The sequence below is a fragment of the Zonotrichia leucophrys genome, chromosome 4 (assembly GCF_028769735.1).
Source record: "Zonotrichia leucophrys gambelii isolate GWCS_2022_RI chromosome 4, RI_Zleu_2.0, whole genome shotgun sequence".
NCBI lineage: Eukaryota > Metazoa > Chordata > Aves > Passeriformes > Passerellidae > Zonotrichia > Zonotrichia leucophrys.
This window is the reverse complement of record NC_088173.1, coordinates 3,903,338-3,928,964: the sequence shown is the minus strand read 5'-3', so window position 1 is coordinate 3,928,964 and position 25,627 is coordinate 3,903,338. Positions and strand designations below refer to the sequence as shown.

General features: G+C 41.2%; 1 protein-coding gene across 11 annotated transcripts in view; it reads right to left on the bottom strand.

Moving 5' to 3' along the window:
* The window catches only part of TBC1D1 (TBC1 domain family member 1), a 101,014-nt gene extending 77,387 nt beyond the window's left edge, over nucleotides 1–23,627 (bottom strand). For 5 of the 11 annotated variants that reach the window (XM_064710261.1, XM_064710268.1, XM_064710269.1 and 2 more), the window contains exons 1-2: nucleotides 22,443–22,594; nucleotides 15,536–16,058 (exon numbers count right to left, since the gene is read on the bottom strand). In XM_064710261.1, coding sequence (XP_064566331.1) covers nucleotides 15,536–15,952 — 417 coding nt within the window. In that variant the 5' untranslated portion in view covers nucleotides 15,953–16,058; nucleotides 22,443–22,594. Of the gene's footprint in view, nucleotides 1–441; nucleotides 564–15,535; nucleotides 16,059–17,854; nucleotides 17,972–22,269; nucleotides 22,382–22,442; nucleotides 22,595–22,631; nucleotides 23,001–23,185; nucleotides 23,270–23,483 lie in introns of those variants that run through there. The other 6 variants (XM_064710265.1, XM_064710264.1, XM_064710262.1 and 3 more) reach the window with 6 other exon arrangements.
* Nucleotides 23,628–25,627: the final 2,000 nt, after the last annotated feature.

The window sequence follows — 25,627 nt, the reverse complement described above, 5'->3', positions numbered from 1 at the left end:
CAATTTACTTAAAAAATCTATTTCTAACAGCACCGACTTCTCATTATTTAATTCAGCCACCATCCCCAAAGCCAGTACACAGATTCAAATGGGCTTATATTGTAGTTCCCTAAAGCAACCCCCATTTCAGTAAACTGAAAAAACTCCAACAATTAAAATAAAACTTTAGGTGTTAACTATTCTACTGCCAAACCAAAACATTTCTTGGTTTTCCTGGGAATTGCTTAACAATAAGAACTATCAGTTCAGGTTTATCTCTCAGCAAGTGTAGGGTCCAGAACTTACCTAAAGTCAATGGAGCAATATTGCAGTTCACATATGATAAGAAGCTGAGTGTAAAAGCTATTTATTTGAGAATTGCCCCCACTAAAATCACAGACCAAGTTGTTACTATATTCTTACACATCTTAAGCAGAGATAACAAAAAGAGGAAACAAATACCATATTGTCCTGTTCTTTTCCAGAATCAAGCTGAAGAAATTTTAATGTCTGTAAGGTTGCTCTCATACCCTAAGCCTCTGTGCTTGGGTGCTCTTGGACAAAACCCTGGTGGAAGAACTGTAGCAGCCTGCTGAGAACTACTGCAGCCCCTTGCAGCTCATTAAGAAGTGCACTCAGCTGCCTGCCCAGCCCCTGCTCTGCATCACTTCTCATCACCAGCCTTCCATTTGGTTACAAGCTGCAGCACAGTCCTTCCTCAGGTAGCTCCAGTGTAATGTGAAATTGAGAATACCACTGGAACCTAATAACATAATAATTTGCATGTACAGTAACTTTGTATGGAGCATATAAATCTGCCTTTTTATTAAATTATCTGTGATTTTCACTTTGCTGTGTTGTGCTGTTGATTATATTCCTTCTCAGCTGTCCCGAAAGTGGAAAATTTTATCGGCTATGTTCCCTTGCACACATTTTTAACTGTTTCTAGTCTCTCCCCTTTCTACCCTCTTCTGCAGGCTTATTAACCCATCAAGTGTATTTTCGCCAGTGATGTGGACTCTTTTGCTTTTGTATATTTGGCTAAATCATACTGTCTTTCAATTACAGCAAAAGCCACAAAATGGCAATAAACCATCTTTCAAACCAAGATTCAAACACTGTCTTTACCAATCTGAAAAATCACTTTCCCCATGATACAGCTGGCTTTCCATTCAGAAATTTACAGTTCCAGGTTTCTTTACAAACTACATTCCACATTTAGTTACTTCAAGACAATTCTGTTTTAACTCCTAAAATACACACTGGAAAACATTTGTGAAATATAACACACAACAGAGAGGCTTTTAAAATACAGCAGCAGGATTTGTCCTTATGGCTCTTTTGTGGTTTTGATAAAGCTACATTGCTTCAAAGGGCTCAGGATGCTCTACTGTAAGTCACTGCTGCACATTTCACCCACATGTGCTGACTGCGCTCCCAGCCCTGTGCCAGAACAATGGAAGCCTCTGCGTGCTGAGTCAGCCTTCCAAAAACCACAGATCCACACAGACCCACACAGCCCCTCACCACAGGCTCTGTTAACCATCTTGTCACCAAGAAGGGGAGAGAGCGGCAGCATTTCATGTAAGACTCATCAAATTTGGAAATGTGTACATATTTTCAGGAATAAAGTCTGAAATATTAGTTGACATGCAATACACTATTGAAATACATAAATAAATACATAACTAATCATGGGTCAGTTTTGCCATTTCCTCCTTTCTGGGTATTCGTAGTAGCAACAGGGAACTCTAGCATTCCAGGAGAAACCTGCACAAAGCTGGATGGATGGGCTAGAAAGTTGAATTCTTCATTGAAGTGATCTGGTAAGTTCAGATACCGCTACAACTTGCAAGTCTGAGCTCACATATTCGAATAATTTTTAAGTCTTAACTCACATATCTGAATGTATTCACTGGTGCAAAGACTCAAATGGATAAGTGAACCTCAAAAGTCATCTGAGCAGGTCTTTTAGAATCATAGAATCAATTTAGGTTGCAAAAGACCTGTAAGATCATCAAGTCCAAGCACTAACTCAGCACTACCATATTCACAACTAAACCATATCTTCAAGCGTCACATGCGCACATTTTTGAATGCTTCCAGGGATGGTGATTTTACCACTTCCCTGAGCAGCCTGATCCAATACCTGAGAACCCAATTACTGAGGATTTTTCTTCCTAATATCCAGTTTAAGCCTTCCATGGTGCAACTGAAGTCACTTCCTCTCATCCTGTCACTTGCTACCTGGGAAAAGTGGCTGATCCCCACCTTACTACAACCTCCTCTCAGACTGTTGCAAAGAGTGATCCAGTCTCCCCCGAGCCTTCTCCAGGCCAAACAATCCCAGCTCCCTCAGCTGCTCCTCATAAGCTTTGTGCTCCAGACCTTTCACAGCTCCCTTGCCCTTCTCTGGCCCAGCCCCTCAATGTCTTTCCAGTTGTGAGGAGCCCAGAACTGAACACAGGACTCAAGGTGTGCCTCACCAGTGCTGAGTCCTGGTCCTGCTGGCCACACTACTTCTGGCACAGGCCAGGATGCCATTGGCCTTCTTGGCCACCTGGGTACACCCTGGCTCATGCTCAGCCAGCTGTGGCCACATTCCAGCCCAGTCCATAGCATTGCCTGGGATTGCTGTGACCCAAGTGTAGGATCCAGCACTTTGCCTCTTGCAAACTAGCCTTGCCTTATTTATCCAGCCTGTCCAGATCCCATTGCAGAACCTTTGTGCCCTTCAGCAGATCAACATTCCCACTCACTTTGGTCTCATCTGTGAATTTATTGAGGGTGCCCTCGATCCCTTTGTCCAGATCATTGATAAAGATAATTAACAGAACATTTCATGCAGGGTATATTAAATTCTCAAGTGTCCCATTGCTTTCAATTATCATTTATTAGTCGAATGAAGGCTCGTTTTAATCAATCTTTCCGGCTTTTTCTCTTATGCAAAGTGCTGAATATACAGTCAAACAACAAGAACTTAATAAGAATCAAGTATTACTTTCTCTCACTGTAGATCCACGTCATCCCCATACAAGTGCTTTGAATTTGCTCACAACGAAAGACAAAAACCCGTAAGTGTAATTCAGCAGATGTTTCAAGCTGGCATCAAGACTTCCAGAACAGGCTGACATGCCTGTGAAACGTGTGTACTTGCAGTCAGATCACTGAGGGTTATCTGGCTAAGGAAAATTTGTCACATATCTAGGTTTTATATGACTTGCTGGAAGTACGTTGTCTCAACATGTGCAAAGAGGTTTATCTTGAGACCTTGACAGTTTCTGTTCTGTAACTTAAACAAGAAATGCAATCAGAAATCTGTGTTTTGTTTATTTGAGGTTCCTGGGAAATCTTCTGACTCTTCTAAATCTAGCATGCTTATGGGTACTCTATTAAACACAAAAACTGAAAGACAAGGAAAAAAAAAAGACAACTCCATTCTAAAGAAAAAACTTGAAGCATGTCTTCTGCAATACATGAACTCCCTGCAGAAACCCCACTGAAAAACCTCCTCCCAGTAAAGAGGAAGCCTACATACAGGCAATGCATGCACTCTGAGATGTAAAAGCTATTCATTTGAGAATTGCCCCCACTTAAATCACAGATCAAGTTGCTACTATACCTTTATGTGTCTTAAGGATGTATCTTAAGTATGTTAATAACATACATGTAAAGAATATCCAGAAGTCCTGCAAGTTCCTAGAATATAAACTTTTGTCTTTGCACACATAAAAACTTTATTCTAGCAAGCTCCTAACATGATCAAGAGCTAATGGTTTCACATCTATCAGATATTCTGCTGAGGGGAGCTGAAACATCCCAGAACAGTGGCTGATGTCAAACACTAACCAATGTTAGTGAAATTTAACACACAAGAATGAACTCCAGAAACTGCATTATTTCTGTTCCACAAACTTTACATAGTGCTGCTTCTTGTTATGTAGTAAAATGCAAACTCATTCCAATATTTTTAGAGGCATTGCAAAAATATTGAAAAAACACCCCAATGAAAAACAAAAAATCCAAAAACCCACTAGGAGAACCCAAACAGAACTTCAGTAGGACAATTTGGCAAAAAAAGTAAAATGGAAATTACACTACTGAAACTTCCTAACTGAAAACCCACCAGCATCTTTCAACTGATTTCTACCAGTTTTAGATTAAGCCTTCAGTATCTCCACGGTAAGATGAGCAATTCTCCTGCTAGTGGAAAGCAGAAGAGGTGAAAACTGTCACAGCAATCGCAGGATCTTACATTTGCTCGGGACAGCCACTAAGTGGCACTTAAACACCTCATCTTAAACCCTGATGAAACTGCAAACTTGTGAAGGGATAGGAGGGACAAAAGGAGTTATGTGCTCTGGGGAATAATCCCTTTCAAGAACAATGAAGTTATCTTCCTGCAATTAGAAAGGCTTCCTACCGGCCTGGCTACGAATGCTGGTCAGGAACAGTAGAGGAGCTGTACGGACCTCCACAGCAGCAGAGATACTGCAGAGAGCTCCTCAGAAGCAACTGCTTTCTCTTCTAAGTCCCAGTCCTGATTTGGGAATCAGTGTCCCGTTCCAGTGTGTCAGCACCCACTACTGTGTCGCTTTGAAATCTGCATTAAGTCAGGAAACCTGAAGTGCCTCATCGCTGCTGGACAGCTGGTCCAACAAAGGCAATCCTAACATGATAACTCCTAGAAATGCCTCTGAATTCAGCTGCAGTGAGAGACCTCTGAAGGTACCAACACTATTTGTACTAGGAGATGCACATTAGAACATGGTCTTTGTAGTCTGCAGAGAATTAAAAGTGATGAACGGGGTGTTGCTCTTCTTAAAACTTTAGTAAATTATTGCTACATAGACATATGGCATACTTGTATTTGAAATTTTAACTAAGGAAAGAAACCTAAGTTTTGTAATAGTGCTGTTGAATCAACCATGTTAATCATCCTCAATATATTCTTGTATTTGAATTACAATTTTTCTTGTTCGGTTTTAAAAGTATTTCTGTTTTATTAAAAATCTTTCTAAATGAATTAATTATAGGTATTGGAAACCTTCTTTTTCTATGTGAACAACATAATTGTCATAGAAAAAAATCCAGGGCTAAAACCAAGCTGAATGATACGTTGTGTATTATAGGTGCTAACCAAGCAAGTATCTACAAGCATGTTCAAAGTCTTGCTGCAAGTATATCCATTGCCTTCAAAGGACCTAGCCTGAAGTTAAAGTACATACAGAACTCAGCCTCAAAGACTCAGAAATAAGATTTATGTACAATTTGCTTTCTGACTCTCAAAAAACCACCTCCATTTCAGTTAGCCACAGGTTTAGATGCAAATACACCACCAGATATTCAGTGCAAGCTCTGCTTTACACCTTTGTGCTGAACATAGCTTCCAAAAATCTCAAATGAGGAGTTATAAAATCTAGCTTTTATTCCCTCTTCCTGTGCAAGTACTTCACATTGTAAGTAGAAACATAGCATATAAGGAACAAAGTAACACAATAAACCACATAATGATTACTAGAAATACAATTTTGAAGCACATTCTGCCTGTGTGAAGCTAGTTTTGTGGGGGTCTTTTAAAGAAGCTTGCACATGAAAAGTGTCCAATTAGTTATGCAGAAGGACCAAACTTAATCCAATGCAAGAAGAATCATCATCAGTGAAGCAGTTTTTATGACTAGCAATAGATTTCAATTACTGTCACTCTGGAAAAAGTGGGGGGAGGGTGGGAAAGAAAGGGGAAGTCCACATTGACTAGCAGCTTCATACAAAGGACAAACCAAGTATAAGCTGGCATTATCCACTCAATCCTTGTATCAGATCCTCCATGATCAACCTTTAGGGCAAACACACATATCCATTTAAGCCTGTATTTGTCCAGTCACACAAATCATTCTTTAGGAAAATATTTCCCACAGCCCTTCCCATAACTTGACATCCACAGAGAGGGTAAAAAAAACAGAAATAGAGAACAACTGTGTCTACACCAGGCAAGGGAAAGCACTGATTTTATGACAATGATTTTCTACCATTATTCACTTTGACATATGACAGGATGGGAGATTGTGCTGCTAAAGTAAATACAGCAGTTATATATGCCTCCTCTGCTTTGGTTTTCTGCTCCACTACAGCCAAAGAGCCCCCATCTGATGACCTTGAGGGCACAGCATAAATGTCAGCCCGGGAAAGGCAAAACTCTAAATGAAAAGCCAACTGCATGGAAACATAAGGAGCTATTTCAGGAAGATGATTTACTCAGTATCAAAATTTATGACTTGGCATCCTCATATTTGAATGTGGATAGCTTGCATTTTAAAATCTGAAAAGAAGAAAATACAACTGCCTGAACATGAATGTCCATGTTTAAGTAGCTCCAAGTGAGCTAAAGCCCAAGCTTCCTAATGAAACTTGCAAAGCAAATTAAAAAGGAGGTTTTGGTTTTATTAGTCTTGAGGAAAGATAACTGGTATCAACCAGATAGGAGCCAGAAGCACTCTTGAGTCTGTCTGCAGAGACTGTACTAACCTACATGACAGATACAGCCTTTGCTTATTCATGTATTTGACAAAAATTATCTTCTCAGTTTTGCTAACTAAATCTCACTGTCCTCGATATGTTATTGTATTGTGCATCACAACAACTAACACTGTTTAGGGTAAGACTGATTTTTAAAATAAAAACTGTTATTTTCAAAGCACTTTCCCCCCCTCTCTACTTTCTGGCTTTAAATTGCATACAACTACCATTGCACCAAGTATCAACAAAATTAATTTAAGAACTTCACAACTGTGCATACATTTTAAGAGTGTTGAGTAGTTAAACAAAAAATAAAAACCATCCAGTGAGTCTAGATTATGAAAATTTTATAAAAATAAAAACCATCTAGTGAGTCTAGATTAGACTTTCTGGCTTGAGTTCAGAGATCAACAAAACAGCATTCAAACTTCCAAACTACTTCTAGTCTTAACTTCAGTAAGCCTCAGCAGAGGATAACTCAGAAAATACACTGGAGCTCCTTCACCATTAAGCATTTCTTTATATAGTAGTGTGTATGCAGCTTATATTCAATATTGCTACAAATCAAACAATATTTTCTGAGCTCTTAATGCTGTATACACAATTTTTATTTCCACACTCCTTCTGTTTCTCAATCAGAACTTTTCCATGGGCACAAGTCTCTCAGTTTGGTTTGGGATTTTTGATTTGATTTTTGATTTTTGATCACTGTCTGCTTGCTGGGTGTTTGTTTGAAGTGGTAGCACTGATGAGGCTGCAAGGCAATGAGGGACCCATTCACTTCGTTTGTGTCTCGCATCCAACACCTTCGCAGAAATCAGACTACTATACCACAGTACGGTGAGCTGGATAACTTTGTTGCTAAATATTTTGTTATTGTTACAAGTTGTGAAGCTGAGGACTTTTAAAATGATTAGTCTTTAGGCAATATTGGATAGTCAGTTTCCCAATTGAAGACCACCCACCCTGTAATGTTTGTCTTTTTAGAGCAAGGCTACTTTGGACTCATTAGGCAAGTATGCAGTGATTTCTTCTCACACATGACTAGCATGACAGATTTCAATGTCAGTGACACTTTCAGAGAATATTCTGAGTTGGGAAGGACCCACAAGGATCACCAGGTGCAGCTATTCAGTGAATGGCCCATATGGGGATTGACTCCACAACCTTGGTGTTACAAGCACTGTGCTCCAAACACGGTGGCTCTGTGTGCAGAGGCCAAAGAAGCCTGCAAGTGTCCCTGCACCTCCATCCTCACAGTCTTACTTTTAAGATCTATGTCATCCTACAAAGAAAGAACAATAGGTTTCTGCTCCACAGCCCAATCCCTTTGGAGTACTCCTGGTGTGACACTCTCTTTCCCTCACCTGCTTATGAAAGCCTTGTCCCAAAACATTTTATTTATAAAATTATTTATTTATAAAATTTATGTCTACTTGAAATTTGACAAAAAACATTATGGTGATCTAGCAAGGTGCACCAAATGGGTTTTGGAGAAAAATGAAATTAATTTCTTTTACCTTAGCCCCTAAAGCAGCTCAACACAGAGCTGGACAAACATTAGTGCCACCACATGGGAAAACACCAAGGAAGAACATCAAGGGATGGATCAGAAGAGAAAAGAATAACAGAACTGCCTTTTTTTTGACAGAGGACAGCTATAAAATCTCCTCAGTGTACCATCACAGATTATACTTGAACTAAAACCCCACAGCAGTTTAAGACTGAATGAATTGGGGATCTGAGGTCAGGCTCTAGGTGGCTATGCCCTGACTCTCACACAGTGCACATGAAACTGTTCTGTGATCATGTTAGGATGCTGATTTCATTGAAACTTTATCACTTTTCCTTTGGAATATTCAAATTACTCTGAAACATACCACTGAGTGATACCACAGTATAAAGAATAGGGAGAAAGGTGGGAATGTGCAAATCAGCAAACAGAGGATTACAAGGCCACGAAAAGCTGACTAACTTGGTTAAGATGTTAAGAGTGAGCTTCTCTTTGGAGATATGTACAGAAGCTCTTCTCTGTGTGAACAGGAGCTTTTAAAGAAAACTCTTCTACAGATATGGAGGATGCTTAGATATTCATGGCTCCAGTTACCTGTGCTGGACATCACAGGCCACAAATAAGACAAAAAGAGTGGTTAGAAATCAGATGAGAGGCCATCATAAATCCACTAATTGTGTTTTTGCCTCAGTTCTACTGTTTTGTATTTCTGCTACAATCTCCACCAGGAAAAGTGAAGGAACAACTTTTCCTTGGTCCTTAATAGCCTTGAACAATAAATAGCTTTGGCATGAACTCTTACCCTAAAATCAAGTGCATGTAACATCATAAGTAGAACACAGCTACTTTCAATATTATTTAAGTTGAAAAATACATGAAAAATGCCATCTGATGCAGTTTACTATACAGTTAACTATTACATTAAGATATGAAATCACAAGAATATATAATTTTTATGTTGCTGCTGCCTTAAGAGAGGGAATAGGCAACTCTTTTTGCAAACCTTGTGATTAATTTCATCTTCCTTGCTCAGACATTACCTCTGACTGTAATTCAGCAGCACTGATATTGCACAAATTACTTCCTCCATATGGCAATCACGAAAAGTTTAGGGAAATCCCACAATATTTTTTTATAAAATGAGAGTGAACACATGAGCACTTAGCTGATGCAGCATGTCACAAAGTCACTCAAAGATTTGACAAGAGCCCCATAAAGGCTTGGAATAACGCTGCTAGGGACCGGGTCACTGGCCACTGAAGGTCCCTGACGGAATAGCTCACATACACGGATTGTTCAAACAGATCCCAGGATAGAACTGGTGTCATCACACTCACGCTCAAGAAGCCTGTAAAGCTTGATTAATTGTGAGAGTACTGAGAGCACAGCTGGTTGGTTGCATTTTACAGGATATTCTGCTAGGATTTACACAGCTAAACTTTGACCTACTTTATAAACTGGACTGTGTATGTGCACATCACAAATATGTATTGGATTTTTCATTTGTTCTGCTGCATTTTTTTTTCTCTTTCTGTATTTTACATTTTCTTCAGTTAGTATTTGGGAGACAGAAGAGATGTCCTAAATCGAAAAGCAGTGCTAGCACTTTTCAATTACTCAGATTCAATCAAAACCCCCAAAGATGCATAAGGAGGCAAAAAACAGCCGAATTAAGTTCTCACTTGCACTGACATTGGTCCAGTTACGTAATTTTGTTTCAGTGTTTTATGTTTTTTGCAAAAGAAGAACCATGTTTTAATCTCCCTTGACTCATCAGGCAGTAAAATAAAGAAAAAAAAGATCACCTCTACCTTTAAAATGATGTTCCCTGAATTCTTTTAAGAAAGGGAATGGTGCTATTAAAAATAGATACTTAGGGAGGCTATACCTTAAAGTCCAAAGTAAAAACAAGTTGTGTAAGAGCAGACAGCCATGAAGCCAAGCCTCACAACAACTGCTTAGGAGTTCACTGGGCCCCTGCCATTCCTTTTATAGATGAATAATGTGAAGTTCAGCTCTGTGCAGCCTCACAGAGAGCTAAGTGTTGATTATCTGAAACCAGCTTCTTCAGCACATAATCAGATCATAAACAACATGTAACAGAGTGCTGCATTCCAGGTAAGACAGCATGATCTACTTAAGTGCATAAGCTATTTTAACTCATGAAAGTAGGTGAAGGTTGTTTAAAAGCAAAATAACTGTTAAAGCAACGGGTGAACAAAAACCCGAAGACCTCAGACAACAGAAGGCATCACAGTTGTAACTAAAAAGCTCCGCAAGAGGCCAGGTGCTGCATTTCAAGAAGTTCCTCAGTGCAAGGAGATGGGTTCTATCTGTGTTTGCCTTGGGGCAGATTTGGCACAGGTGAAGTCAATCAGCAGGCCCAGGTTTCCAGCAGGTGTCCCAGTCTGCTGCAACCACACAGACACTGCAACTCTCACAGTGACACCCTACAGCTGCCTGGGCCAAAAGCTGCCCCTGACTGATGACACCACAGAGAAGATTCAGAAGCACCACACAGACTTGTGCATCTCCTGTGCAGCTGTGATCCTGTTTAAATCACAGGCAATATTTTTCTATTAAGCAGAGAAGTTCTACCCAGTGTTTTGCCATCACAGCATTAACTGCTCTGGTAAACACAAGCATATATTACAGGCTGTTATGACAACTTGTGCGCAGACTCTTGGGGACCAAAAAAAACCCTAACCCACACAAAAAAAAAACCACCAGTACAAAATGTAACCCTTTAAAAATCTGACCTGAACTTTTTACCTTTCTTCATACTCCAGTTCTCCATTAGTAATGTCACAGAAATATTTTCCTTGCAAGACATCAGGCTCAAGTTTCTAGGCTTTCCCTCAAATTCTCTAAACCTCCAGTTCATATCACAAAATAAAACAGGGGAAACTTTCAAGCCTTCTGAGCATCTGTCTCACTAAAAAATAAACTAAAAAATGACAGCGTTGTCTGCCAATTTCTGCTCCACATACAGGAATTTATTTTACCCTGTGATCAGAAAGAGTAGGTGGATGATGCACTCTCTAGACAGCTCAGAGTAGCCTCACACTGGCATACCCTGGTCCTGATGAAGATCTTCAACCACTCAAATATCTGCTGTAGGAAAAACACAGCAGGGCATAGTCAATCCAGCCAGTTTCCAGAGAGCCTCGATAAGAATTTGCCAGCCCAAGACAGAGACATGATGAGGAAAGCTGAAGTCGACCTGGAATTGAATCTAGCAAAGTCTTTATAGCTATGTAGGTGACAGAAGACAGGCTTGGGAAAATGTGAGCCTGCTGCTGAATGGAGCACAGGACATGGGAAAAGGCTGAGATACTGAATGTCCTCTTTGACTCAGACCTCTGTCAAACCATTAAATTTAGAACTGTTAATCTGCATTTACAATAAATATAAAAGTAATAATAAAGGACAGCACAACCTTAACTTGCCTTAAATCTAAACTAACTCAGAGCATGAGTCAGATAAACTAGTGACCCATGTTCTAGTTGCCAGCCCAAACATCCATCAAGTAAGATTAAATATACCTAAGTAAAACAAATTATTCGATACACCAAAGAAGGATCAACATAATGACATCTGGAATTACTTTTCCAAGCTGAAAATAAGAACAGCAATTACTCATCCTCTGTAATGCTTTGGGTACTTTGCATCTGCTGGAGGGGGAATCCCTGCTACAGTATGCCCTTAGCCTCACATTATTTATCTCTTTCATTTATTGGAGGGAATGATGTGATAAAACAGGGCTTCATACAGAAGGAAAGCTGGGGAGAATGAGCTCAGGAAGGAATGGCACACCTCACCTGCAGCTCCAAACAGTTTAGAACTAGCACATCTCAAATGTAGGACTCAATTGCCAATAATTTTTAAAGCATATAGTTTTCAACAACAGTGAATAGCATCACACTTCTGTAGTACATAAGCAAATGTCAGACCAGAGGCCACTGGGGGGACTCAGAGGGTGGAGCATGAATGGTTTCATTGCACTCCTACAGTAGGCAAGCACTCTCACCAAGGTGTTCAGCAAGGCTGTGTTCTTATCCTGAAGGGACTATTCTGCAAACAGATTTAGGGGAGATTTAATTTTTCCCCATCTTCCCCCACCATTACTCATCTGACCTATAACTAGCCTTCATAAGCTCCCTGCAGGCAATATAATTGAATCCAGCTCCATTCCTGAGCACCTACAAAGAATATTCATTAATGCTTCAGCCCCACCCTCAGGCAGAAATTACTCAATCATGAGGCCACATCAGAACCTCTGCAGAATGAGGGTGTAAGGATAAGGAACTCCACTATCTGTAACTAGTGGAAACTTACTGAAGTTATATATGAAGGAAGAAACACTGCAGATCCCATGTCTGACAAATTGACTTGGAAAGAAGACTCTAATCCATAAGAGAAGCTCTCTCTAGGCATCCTTTAAGCACAAAGTAGAGTGAAATCATCTCCATATTCACATGCTTCTTTTCAAATAATGTCATCTCATCCTTCCCTACTTACTGCTTTCCAGCAGGGAAAGTGAGCCACACATTGCCGCATGGCAACAATTACAGCAGATCCTACAGAGGGAAGACAAAGACCACGATGGGGCACTACCTTTTCTTTCACTGCTACAGAGCAGGATAACAAAGAATTCCTTGCAAACAATCCTGACATTACTTAGTGTTAATTACCTGCCTACGGATTTCTTCTCTGAAGTGGCTATGTTGGAAATGCAGCAACAAGAACCCAAGAGCCTTGTATTCAGGAAAAACATTGCATGGCATTGCATGCACCACCACCAACTCTAGAGCTGAGCTAAATATGACCCAGTAACATTAACAAAACTCTCATATTAAACAGTAAAATAATCCCTCATTAAGAAGATGTATGTTCTTGCTCAATTTCGATCTATAAAGGAGTAAAACTACAGTTAATGGATTGTAATGCTGATGCTAAAAGCCTGACCATTCCTGGATTTCTGTATTTTCTACCATCTCCAGTGCTATGCTTGTCTGCATGACTTCCAAGTTTCTTATCCTCCTCTTAAAGGCTTTAATTGTTTAGTCTTCTACTCAACTGCCTTTGTCTTAACATTCTAATCTTCCTACTGTACTTCTCCCACAGACACACTTCTGCCCCCTTTTATTCTACTTATCTTAAGGTGAGGATATACAAGAGAACTTATTTGCAAAGCCACAAATTACCTTCTACTTCAAATCTTCAGTCAGATGTGACTTAATCCAAGAACTCTTCGTCAAATACAACCCTACTACAGATTTATACATGCAGGCGCAAAGAATTGTAGCTCTTGCAGTTTAAAATATTATTGCAATTAGTAATTATCACAAAAGTCTGGATGTCCAAGATTGTTGGCTAAAGATTGTAATGAACATGTAAATTCTGTTATTAAATGTATCTGGACTGCTGTGATTCTTTTACAGACCTGAAGCAAATAGGAAAAAAGGGTTCTTACAAACAAGAGTGCCAGCACAGGAATCTGCTGAGTTGCACAGGCTGCAAAAGTTCAATTTCTAAAATTTATTTCTTCTGAAACTGAACATAAATTGCACTAACAATCCTAAATCCTTCATCCCAACTCACTGGTTTTTAACAACAGCTCCTTCAGTTTGTAACAAAGGCACGTGTGCACTCCCTATCCTTTCACGTTGGGCATCTGCACAACAGGTAACATCAGTTCCCTCCTCCTGATAAATACACAAACATCAGTTAGCTCAAAAGCATTGTATGACCATATTCAGGGCAAAGTAACAACACCCTACAAAGCACAAAGAACTTACTTTAAATATGGAAATTGCACAAAATGTAAGTTAAAGAGGCAGGGTTTCACTTTAGATGATAAGAACACCTGGCATTTCCACTACCCTTTTGTTAAAACATAGGTCCACAAATGCTGATTAGATGTCTACTTAGACTGCAAAGAAGTCAAGAGAAACAACTCTTACACACGAGGCAAGTTAAGAGACCAGGTGGAAGGCAGTGTTTGAAAGGATGGATATCTGTGTGAACCAAGTAGTTAAAACAAGCATACAAAAATTGTGGGTGTTGCCTCCAAAAACATGCAGACACAGCTGCAAATTTAACTAAAGACTTAGTTTGTTCTTGATCATTTCAAACATGTCCAGGAATTTGATCAAACATAAAGAAAAAGTACATGAATCTTTTGTTGCAAAAGAAAATGCTTAAGAAAATGTACTGGAGGTGATCAGTGCTGTGTTTTCACCATAATCCTGGAAAATCACAAGCACAAGTAAACACAGATGCAAAATGAAAAATGCATCACCAGCTGCTATCCGATGCCAAGTTTTGAAATAACTATTCCTTATTTCTGCTCTTACATACATAAAGTTGGTATTCCACATTTAACTTGACAGGATTTTTCACTTGAATGCTTATGATTTACAATGTATTTGCCTTTTAATTTACTGGAACTGCAGTTTTATCTGGGGGGATTTAACTAAAGCTGTTTCCATATGTTTTGAGCTGTAAGCTTGAGACCATGGATTTGGAACTGTACAACGTTTTGCTATTGGGCAGGTTGGCATAAATCCCATGTGTGGTGAACATTCACATAATGCCTCCAGGGTTCTTCAGCAGGACACCTCCTATGGGTCAAGTGAGCATTCTGTTTTCCAACATTATGGAGACCAGAGTTGACATTCAAGAGGTGAAGGATACATCACCATTTTGTCCTCAGTAGTTCACAATAACTTTGTGTTAAATCTTACTCACTTTACTCACTCATGAGAACCAGTGTCTCACATTATTCTCAAACAGAAGATATCAACAATTTTAAAGCTTCCACTTTTTCAGCAAAGACACAACTGGTTAGGAACTGGTTAGGAAATGCAGACTAAGCCAAATCTCACCCACTGCCAGACATGCATACCCAATTCCTGTCTCACACTATTCAGCAGCAAGCCTGTATGTCACAGAGGTGCAAACACTGTGCCTTTCTCCCACTCTTTAAACTGCCTGCCAGGCTTTGAGAATTACAGAACTAGGAAAAGGTTTCCATAGGGTCCTGTTGTTAGAGATATGACACATATGGAGGCTCCACACTACCCTCTCCTCTTTCTGAGAAAGGAGGTATCTCTGTTTCCCAGTCACATCAGGAAAACAGAAATTTGAGAGGTCTGAGTGCAGGATTAGATAAAGTTCACAGTGACTTGACAGTGAAATACTAGCCCTAGTGACATCAACAGAAAAGCTCTCACTGACTTGAGGGTCAAGATTTCAGCCCACATCACAAACTAAAATGGTTTTTAAGCTGATGAAATTCAGGCCCTGATCCTGTGGGAGATGTACATACCTTTCACTTCACATATTGAGCAGCTCGCTCAAATTTCACTGAGCAATTAACTTCAACTAAAGTGAGTAAGTTTTAATGAGATGTGGCCTCTAATTGTGAGTACAACCTTAAGGCTTTACAGTGTAGTGAAAGGATTCAAACAGCACAAAAGCAGCTCCAGGGATGCTTGCTTTAGCTCTTTTCTGTTTACTTACTTTTGTCTGATCATCAGCCTTAAATACATAGCAGATACTTTGCTGATTTGCTGCTTCATCCTTTATCAGACAAGCAAAGTAGCTCGGATCATGGCTGTTGTGAATCAGTTTGTGGACCTGCTGTGGCTTGTATTCAAATAAACTTGAACAAATTAAAGGATCCCACTGCTGGGTTTCCCCTGTGTCTGGCTCACACCGCAAACTGGCTGGTGAAACACAAAGTCGAATTTGGCTGGCGCTGGGTTCTTCCTTGGAAGACTTTGCACTGAGCAATTGGATCTCGGCCACAATCCAAGGCAGCATTGACATAGTGGTTAGGGAATGCACCGGGAGAGAGCCCACGAGCTGGAGACTGAAACTTGCTGAGAAATCACTAGATGTTTGACACTTTTTAACTTTGAAAGTTATTGGCTCCATTTTTCAGTCCTTTAGGGAACCTGGACTAATTCACAGATATTTCAGTTCCATGGAATGACATTATCTGCATGCTGGATGGCTCCTTGGATTAAGGAACAGAAGAGTTCTGAAAGGAAAAGAAAGAGTTATGTAGGTGCTGGAACTCTATGAAAAACCAACTCTCAATAACACAAATAATTAATAGCTTAACATCAGAAGAGAGCCACCATGGCCCATGTAGCAAGTTCCCCCCTCTTTACACTGGGCCTTACTATTTCAGATCCAACAAACATAATTGTAATAAATACATTGTTTGGAAAAGAGACAGTGCTGATTTAAAATTTGCTTTATAACCTTAGCGCAACTATCTAATGAGTAACTAAATGACAATGAACATTCTTTCTAACCTGTGTCTGTTTCATGGGCAGGCACATGTGGATCACATGGGCCTATTTCAATCCTGTTATCACAGGAAGAACTCAGCTGAGCTATTCTGACCTTCATGACAGTTGAAGTCACTGCCTGCTAAGACACCTTTACATCTGGGGAAATAGAAGGGTCAGCTTGACAACTTTCTTGTCCATATGTGGATAACTTTGACTTTGGCTACTAACATGAAGCTGTTTCCTTAGGTATAGTTTGCCCATTGATTATTTCAAACAGATTTTTTCAATAAATAACACCCTAGAAATCACTGTCATGCACCTGTCAGGCAGCAGTCACAAGCAACAATCCTTACAGCATTCTAGAGCCAGATGACAATCACAATTATGGCTGCATTTTAACACTGGTCAGCCAGACAGGAATACTTAAATGTTAGCCAGACTGACATTGTATAATTTCCATTTCTTAAAATATCAAATGGAATATAACCCTGTTATACCCAGCATCAATGACCACTACTGTTATTATGTATTAGTACTTTTAGTAATGAAATCCAATAATTGCATTTCTTTATAAATTCCATTTCACTAAATGCAGTCCATGAAAACACAAAAATTGGCATTTGTTATATACCATGTTTTAATTCCTCTTTAATTGCCCCTAGCTTCAGCTGTTACATTTTATTGTGTGAGACTGATGCAAGGCTGACAGGCCTGTAATTGCCTGTGTTTAAATACAAGGACACTGGCTTACCAACAGTCTTATAAGAGTTTCCCATGATAAGACCTATTAAAAACAACATAAATAGTACCAATATATCTTTAAATAACATTTTAATTACATTTGAACAAGTTTTGAATAAGTGCCATCTGTTTACTGTGGTAACAGTATTTATTTTCTTTGTTCATCTACAAACATGATCAAAATCAGCACTGTTTTTCTCAAGAGTTTCCACTGAACTTTGTCCTTCTTTTGCTCTTATAATAACATTTTCAGACTGAGGTTCTAACAGTCTTTCATCTTGTTGAAAATGAAGAGAAATTTCAGGATTAAAGAAGTCCCAAAAATTTCAAGATTGAAATTAATTTTGAGCTGTTTAAAATGCAACTAATCTCTAAACGTCCCACTGGGGAAAAATGTTTCTGCAGTAATTGCCAAACTGTAAAAACAAGAGAGCTGCAGAAATCATCTTTGGATACATTTACCTTTTTGAAACTTTTTCATCTTTAGACAAACAAACACTGTGCCAGCATTACTAGTTCCAAGAATAGCAAATTTAGCAAGAGTGCAAGTTTTCAAGATACTATTCAACAAATTAATAATAAATAGCATTCTAGATGTGTAGATCAAAATTAATTCTTTTCATAAACTTCTCTGTGTGTATCTGGGCATGGGAGGTATGGGAAAAAGAGCCATGAAAATCAAGAATTTGTACACCTCATTTTAAGTATACTGCAGTTGGGAGGCTTTTTTGTTTATTTCACAAATGAGCAAGAAAATAAGCATCTTTGAGATTAATATGAATACATTACATCCTACATGAAATGGCATTAAGGGATGTGGTGGAGTCACTGTTCCTGGAAGTGTTCAAGGAACAACTGGACGTGGTGCTTGGTGCTATGATCCAATCCACCTGGCGGTGTTCAGTCAAGCGCTGGACGTGATGATCTTGGAGATCTTTTCCAACATCAGTGATTCTGTGGTTCTAAATGGGATAGCGGCTGCAGGAAGCATTTTTACACCTTATCAACACAGACTGCTAAACACAGTTACCATTATAGTTTTCCTTCAGCCAAGAATCAGAATGGTCTCTTCTTTCACAAACTATTACAAACCTTTTCTCCTTAACTGCAACAATGAAAAATAGTTCAGCAACTGCAGGGAAGACTGGATTCATTCATTAACTACCATGTTGTGTAGTCTAAACTACATAAAAATCGAGGTTTTAGCTTCCACTGCTCTTGTCACTTAGTGGTATAGATAATAATCTCCAGATAAGAAAGCCTTGGAAAACTTCATTCTTAGTTGAAAACAAGAGAAGTGAGCTACCCCACAGACAATGATGTATTAGCCACATACTTTTTGTAGCCAATTTCTTATTTGTGTTTTCTGAGAACCCTTCTTAAAAAAATGTAATTAAAGGCATGTAGAAATACAACAAAGTCATCCTTGCCTCTAGCAACTTTTCAAGTTTCTTTTTGCTCCTTTACTCTAGATCTATGAGGCAATGCAGCCTCAAAGAGAAATGGATATCACAATATATTACATTATTTTGCATGCTAACTCTGAACAGTATATAAAAAACCCAAGGTTGATACTATGTCATACTTAAACAAACATTGTACTGCTGGAATGTATTTAATATAAATGTGAAGCTTCTTGGCAATAATCTCTTTTTTAACAAAAATAAACACCTTGTAAAGTCAACAGCATAAACACTCCAATTTGTTATTTCCAAAGAAAAACACTTACGACTAAATCAAACCAGTTAAACAGAAGTCAAAATGCAAGGGTTTTTTTCCTAATGTTTAGGAGAGGCTGAAAGTGCAGTTTCTCAGAGCATAAATTTAGCAGCATCAGAAAGTCTCCTTATCTAACCTGTATCATTCTGTACATTACTGCTCTGCATGTTCCATTTCCCTTTCCCAGCCATTCTTTCTTTGTTTCCCCCTCCTGTCACTTGTAAACAAATCCCACCAGAAATTATGCCAATTTCAAATTTCCACTGAGGACTAGGTTTTACTTCAAGACCATGAAGTATTTATGTACATGCTTAATTCAGACCTAAAAATAGTTTTTCTCAACAGGCCTATTCCCAGCCTTAAAATTAAGCACACATTACATCCAAAGAGTAGCCATGCTCTCAGCCCATCCATGTCTGCCCTGACTCCACTGCTTGGAATTGTAACAACTTTAGCCATCTCTGATTGCCCCTCTGAAATTGGGCTCTGCAGGTGCCATGGGTGTTTACCATACACATTAGTACAGTAGGCTCAAACAAGTTTCCTCTTCCTCCCAAGTGTCTGATTAACTCATGCTTATTAAATGTTTATTTCACCTCTAATCCTAAAAGGGAATAGAAAAGATATAAAAATACAGCTCTCCACTAGTTTTCTTCTACCTCAACTTTGATGTTCCTTTGACAGCTCTAAGCACCACCCAGCTTCATTACTCTGGGCTGTCTCCAGTTGTTCTCCCAGTGCTCACAGACATAACTGGGACAGTTCCTCTTTCTCCTCTCCCCCAGCATCTTTTGAAGGGTGTTGGTTGCCTGTGCACTCAAAACTGAGAACAGCTTGAGTGGCACTCCTCAGCTGACAGCTTTGCAGCTAAGACACAGTTTATAGAGATATAGGGAATATGAACCTTATTGCTCCTACTGTTTAGCCTGCTTTGATTCAGCTGTATTTGCTCCATCAGCACAAAAACAGCCAGTTGAACTGTAACACATAAGATATTTTCACAAACCACATTAATCTATCTATCCCTACCTTCTATACTAGGGAACACCAGGCTGACTTATTAGTGTGGAAGATACACATGGGAACATATGTGTGCCCTTTGTCCTCAGCTTCTCTTTTGCTCTGATCAACCCAGCCACTCCTCCCAAATGGAGGGGCTTAGAAAGCATGCAACAATACACTGATGGTCGTGCTCTAGCAAAATCTGATAGTGTGTGTTTAAAACCCCAACCGAATTTAAAAAAAAATTAGCCTCTTGCTCTTCAAAATCAAGTAACATTCTCAGCATGTTATGCCACCAAGTTAAAAGGGACCCCTTCAGATACAAGACAGCATGAAAGGGAGAGCCACACATTATTATTTCTCTATTGTGGACCCCATGTCTAAGCAGCATTGCTTCATTCAGGACAGCATTCCTCAAAACTCACTCACTTTCTCTCACTTCAAGGGCAAGGTACTGGCTCCAGGTGCCAGTTAGTTAGATGGGGTCAGGTAAGCATTGAGGTTAGGAAGGAGAATCTTGTGAGGTTATTGTGTTAGTAACCTGGGAAAGGGAGGTACTGAAAATCAGGTTTGTGTACCTGGGGGAACACCAGGCAAATCTGGGATAGGCTCAAACCAATACAGAAAAAAGAGAGGAGAGAGAATGTTCTAAACCAAAAGAATATCACCCCCCCATAAAAAAAAACCTGCAGAAAATTTGACAGTGGTGAAGTGTTATCCTTCTTTTGTCCTTTCTTCCCAACCAGACTAAATTCAATACATACATGCAGCCAAAAGTTCTAAACTATTGTTCAGAACATTGGTAACTGCAGACTTAAGCAACTCTTCACCTTCCTCCAGCTCCTTTCCTGCTTTGGTAGCAGTTGGAGTGCTGGGACTCACAGCAGAACTCACGAGCTTGGAAGATGTGTCATGCAGGGAAGCAGTCAGGGCTTTCACACAGCAATGAATAAATGAGGGGTTTGACCTGGGAGCTGAACAGAAAGATGCCATCATCCTCGACCTTTGCAGTTCTTCTGAGTAACAAGTGCGCAGTTACTCCATGTCAGCCTCAGGACATAACAGCAGCTTCAGTTTATGTAAGTTTCTGTAAATCAGTTTTCCTCCCCCTCAAGAAGCTAAGCAAAAAATCAAGCATGCAGCAAGCTCTTATGAAAAACAGCTGGTCTTAAACAGCACAAATTTGTTCAGCTCTTCTCTGCATGGCATTAGCACTGAACCCTGTTGACAAATGGAACCAGAGGCACTGGTACTGACTGCACTTCACCACTGATTATTTTAGCAGAAATATCATACTACTTAAGGATTATGAGGGGCCCTGGCCTGCAGCCAGAACTCTGGAACACTAGCCAGAACTAAATACCACTTGTCTCCCTCTCTTTCTGATCCCTAACTGAAATTTACATTGTCTTTGCTCAAGCTGACAGATTTCTCTATTCACCTGGCAGGATATACAGAAAAACATAAATGAGAAAATGTATTAAGTATGTCACGACATGGTCACTGCTGAGAACAGCGTTCAAAAAGTTTATTTATTTAATTCAAATGGGCACTTGGAAGCATGACACATCCCTCTTGTTGCAAGGATATTCTTTCTATCTCATAGCTACTTATTATCTGCTTTTTCTTTCTGAAGCAATTGTTTGCTGAGGCCAAAAGCATGCACAAGTCCAGAAACCAACTTGCCTCAGAAATTAGTTTTCATTAAATGCTGACTTTTAAAAGACTTAATGCTTAAATGCTGTTAGCAAGTCAAAACTGGGTGCTGAATAACATAACCATATACTCTGATACTAGTTCCAGTAATAAACACACCTAAAATATTTACCAGTACAGCCAGCATTTATATCACTCTTCAAGTAAGTTTTATAAATAGACTATTAATTAAAAATTGCACCGAAATGGTAGTGTGTTCTTGATTACAAGTATACACATTTAAAATCAACTATCAAATGAAGAAAACAGTTGACTGTTCCTGCCCTTAACACCTGTTGCTATTTCCTTAATCAAGTCCATGGAAATTAATATGCTGATGATTGAAGTCTTCTGACTCAGCCTCACACAAACCTGAACAAAATATTGAGCTATTCTATGAATGCAATGCACTAAAAAGAAAAAAAAAATTGTAAAAGAAAGCTTGCTAGGTAAATTACATTATGAATACCATTCATTTTTATTCAATTGCATATCCACAGCCAAAATGCCTGCATGCGACTTTGCAGTTAACCAAATTAAAGTGAAAAAAGTGTCAAGTCATCCACACATCACTGAATGTGTTTTACTTTCCTTCCATCCTGTCGTTTTTCTCACCTGCAAACATTTCTACTTTTGTGTATTACCTATGATTTTCAGCATTCCTATATAACAACCCGTGAGAAATTTCTATTTCAGCACTGACAAAGTGTGTTAAAAGTACTGTTAAAAATACAGTCATATGCATCAGCTCAGAGGTATTCGCTATTCAGAAAATATACAATTTATTAAATTTACCCACGATGTTCCATTCAATCTCTGGGCTTAACGCAGACACAAATCCCACCATCTGCACTACTAAAGGTTCCTACAGCAGATCTGCCATGTTAGGCTCTCTCCCAGATAAAACACAGCACACAAAGGCCTCGATCTTTCAAAGTACGCTATAAATAACCACATTCGTTTCATACCTCTCGTGAACGCAGTTTCAAGAGATCATTCCCCTGTTCGCGAATTTAAAGGGCCATAAGGACACTGCGCCGCCGTGGGCAGACTGAAAGTTACACTCGGCCGTGCCGCGGTGCCAAAGGTCCGCGCTCCCCGGGGAAAGCCGCTCGGTGCCCCGAGACCAAGCGGGCTCTGGGAGGAGTTATACCCACCTGTTTTGCATAGATGGGCCAGGAAACAGCGGACAAGAGAGAAAAGGAACTAAAGGCACCTCAGGTCACTGACTGATTAAATTCAAGCTGGTCTTTTGGTTATTGAGACGAGAAGCCAACTCTCCCAGAACAGCGGCACCGGCGCCCCCGTCCCCGCTGCGCTCCCGCCCGGCCGCCCCGTCCGGCAGCAGCGCTGTTCCCGCAGCCAGAGCTGCGCCTTCGCCGGGAGCCCCGTTAGGAGCGACGGGACCGCCGGGAGCGCCGGGAGCGCGCAGCGGCACAGAGCGGCACGGAGCGGGGCCCCGGCCGGAGCCGCCCGGCGCCGGAGGCTGCTCCCCCCTCACAGCGCGGGTGCAGGCACGGGCCGGCCGCGGCGGGTGCCGCACTCCTCGCCACAACTCTTCACTTCCTCTGCGCCGAGAGCTGCTCTTCCTCCTTCCCCCCACCCTCCCAAAACGCTGCTCGGCCCCGGGCCGGCCCACAGTGGGGGCACGGCGAGCCCCACCGCCGCCCCCTGACAGGCCTGGGGCCGGGGGTGCCCGGGCGCCGCTTACCGCCGCAGGATGTGCTCGCCGCAGGGATGTGCCCTCGGCGGGCAGCGGCCGCGGGCTGCCAGGCGCGCCCGGGCACCTCCCGCGCGGGGAGGCGGGCGGGGCCGGTAACGGGCGCCGGGCCGGGCCCGGGGCTGCCCGCCCGCCGCCTCCTGCACTGCCCCGCTGTCTCCTGCTACTCGCCGCTGCCCGCCACCTCCTGCACTGCCCGCCGCCTCCTGCACTGCCCACCGCCTCCTGCCACTCGCTGCTGCCCGCCCGCCGCCTCCTCTGTCCTGCCGGCTACCCGGCCCGCCCCTACCTGCCGGCGGGCCGGGACGAGGAGGGAGCCGCGCCGCACACCCGGCCGGGCCGCTCGCCAGCGCGGGGAAAATAGCAACAGGCGGCGGGTCCCGGCCCCGGGGGGCGGACGGCACGGCGACAGAGGGGCGCTCCTGTGGCGACAGCGGGCAGCTGAAGCCTCCTCCCCTGGCCCGTGAAGTTCCTCTCGAAGAGCATTTCGACGGCGCTGCCCCTTGTGTTTGGCACAGCCTCTGATCTCCCGCGGGAAGCGTGTCGTTGTCGCCTTGCAGTAGTGTGCGGATGGCGGGGTCAGCTGAAGTGGCGAGCGAAGCCGGCGAGCGAAGCTGCCTCACAAAGCTGGAGCTGGCCCGGCTCACAAAGCTGGAGCTCGCCCGGCTCTCGAGCTCTGAAGCGGTCGAGTCCCCACTCGGCTGTGGGCCCAGCCCTGGCCGCAGGGCAGCCTTTTGGGAGCTTACCTGAGTCACCTCGATGGCTTCCTCAAAGAAACCACGCTTGCATACGCATAAAGTTATTTTAAGAGTAGGTATTAGTTGGTCTTCCGGTTGCTAGAAATGATAAGGCATGAATGGATCCAGAGACTCAATTATACTTCTCTGCAAGTGGAGAAGATTAAGGCATCCTACGTCCCCGTTGTGCAAACCACTTCTGCACTCAATTAATTTTCAATTTCTACTGCTACTTCTTGGCAGTAAGACCACTGATTTTCTTACTTTTAATCCTGTGCACATTTGTAGAATCAGAGCTTTCTACAGGAAATCTCTTGTTGCTGTGAGGGAAACAGTCAAGCAGTTAAATGCAAGCACAATGTTGCCCCAGATTATGAAAAACAAGTCAGATTTTGGTATTCAAGCACATCCCCTACTTGCAAAATGTAGATGCACACGTAGATACAAAATCCATTGTGTCTCCATGACCTTAGGCATCTGGGTGTACTTCCTGGTACAGTAAATTACCGCTTTGCTGGAAAGTGAATTGAGGTGTGTAAGTAGCAGCTCACCCAAAGAGCTTGTTGCCAGCCTGTGCTCAGGTCAAGGTTGCCTGCTTCCACTTCAGACATGGGAATTGGTATGAGTGCCTCTTGATTTTCGGTGTCACCTTTACAGTCCTTGGAAAGAGGAATGCCATTTCCTTGCAATCAGTGCCTGTCTTAGTTTTTAAAACATCTCAGCTAAGGACAATGCTCTTACTCCAGTTATTACCCAATATGAGTACCTGAGTCAGGAATGCCCTTTTGCTCATTTTAAGCCTGTCTGAGCATTATATACCTCTGATAACCATGTTCTAGCAGCAGGTGAACTGCAGTTCCCACCCAGACAGCTCCAGCAATGCTGCCAAGGCTCATGCATTCCCAAATTACCAGCCAATGATCTTAGGAAGATTTTTTACTGCTTTACTGTTGCTTTTCAAAAAAATGTAATGAAACAGAGAACAAGACTATTTCTCACTTTTTGGAAAATCCTTGCACAATAATAGAAGTCAATACTAGAGTGTCACAATTAGAAATACTTTCTTCTTTCTCCTCTTTGATACTGGGAAAGAAATCAGCCCCAGAACGTTCAGCCTGCCTGCAATGAATGTTACCTAATTATCACCTTTCAGGCTGCTTTGGACAGCATTCTTTCTCTGTTTCCTGATGAAACTGTTACTAAAGTAGGGGCAATAAAAAAGAACCACAATGAGTTTTTTATGTTCCAGTCCCTATAAATTAAGCACTTTTATGTGTTCCAGGGACTGGGATCCCAGTATTCATTTGAAAGCTATGAGCACCAGACTTTCTAATAATTTTCTATTTTCTGAAAGAGTAGATCTCTGTTCTTTTTTCCTTCACGGGTTAGATTTTTCTTTACAGTAGCCTATTAACTAAAGCATTTACCACCACGTTAACTTCCTCAGACTGAGGAGGAAAATCAAGTGCTTTCCACATCCTGCAAACATGATGTAGAAATAACACCAGTTTAACCATTTTCTCTTTGTCCAGTCACGTTCTAAAATAATGCAAGGAAAATCCCACCACTGCCTTTTGTACAGAACCTGAAATTACAGGCTTGTATGGAGCACTCTGTGAGAACATGTGGGTAATGAAGCTTCTTTTGCAGGTTAAGGACCAGAGGTATCTACTCACTTGGTCTCAGCTGGGGTAGG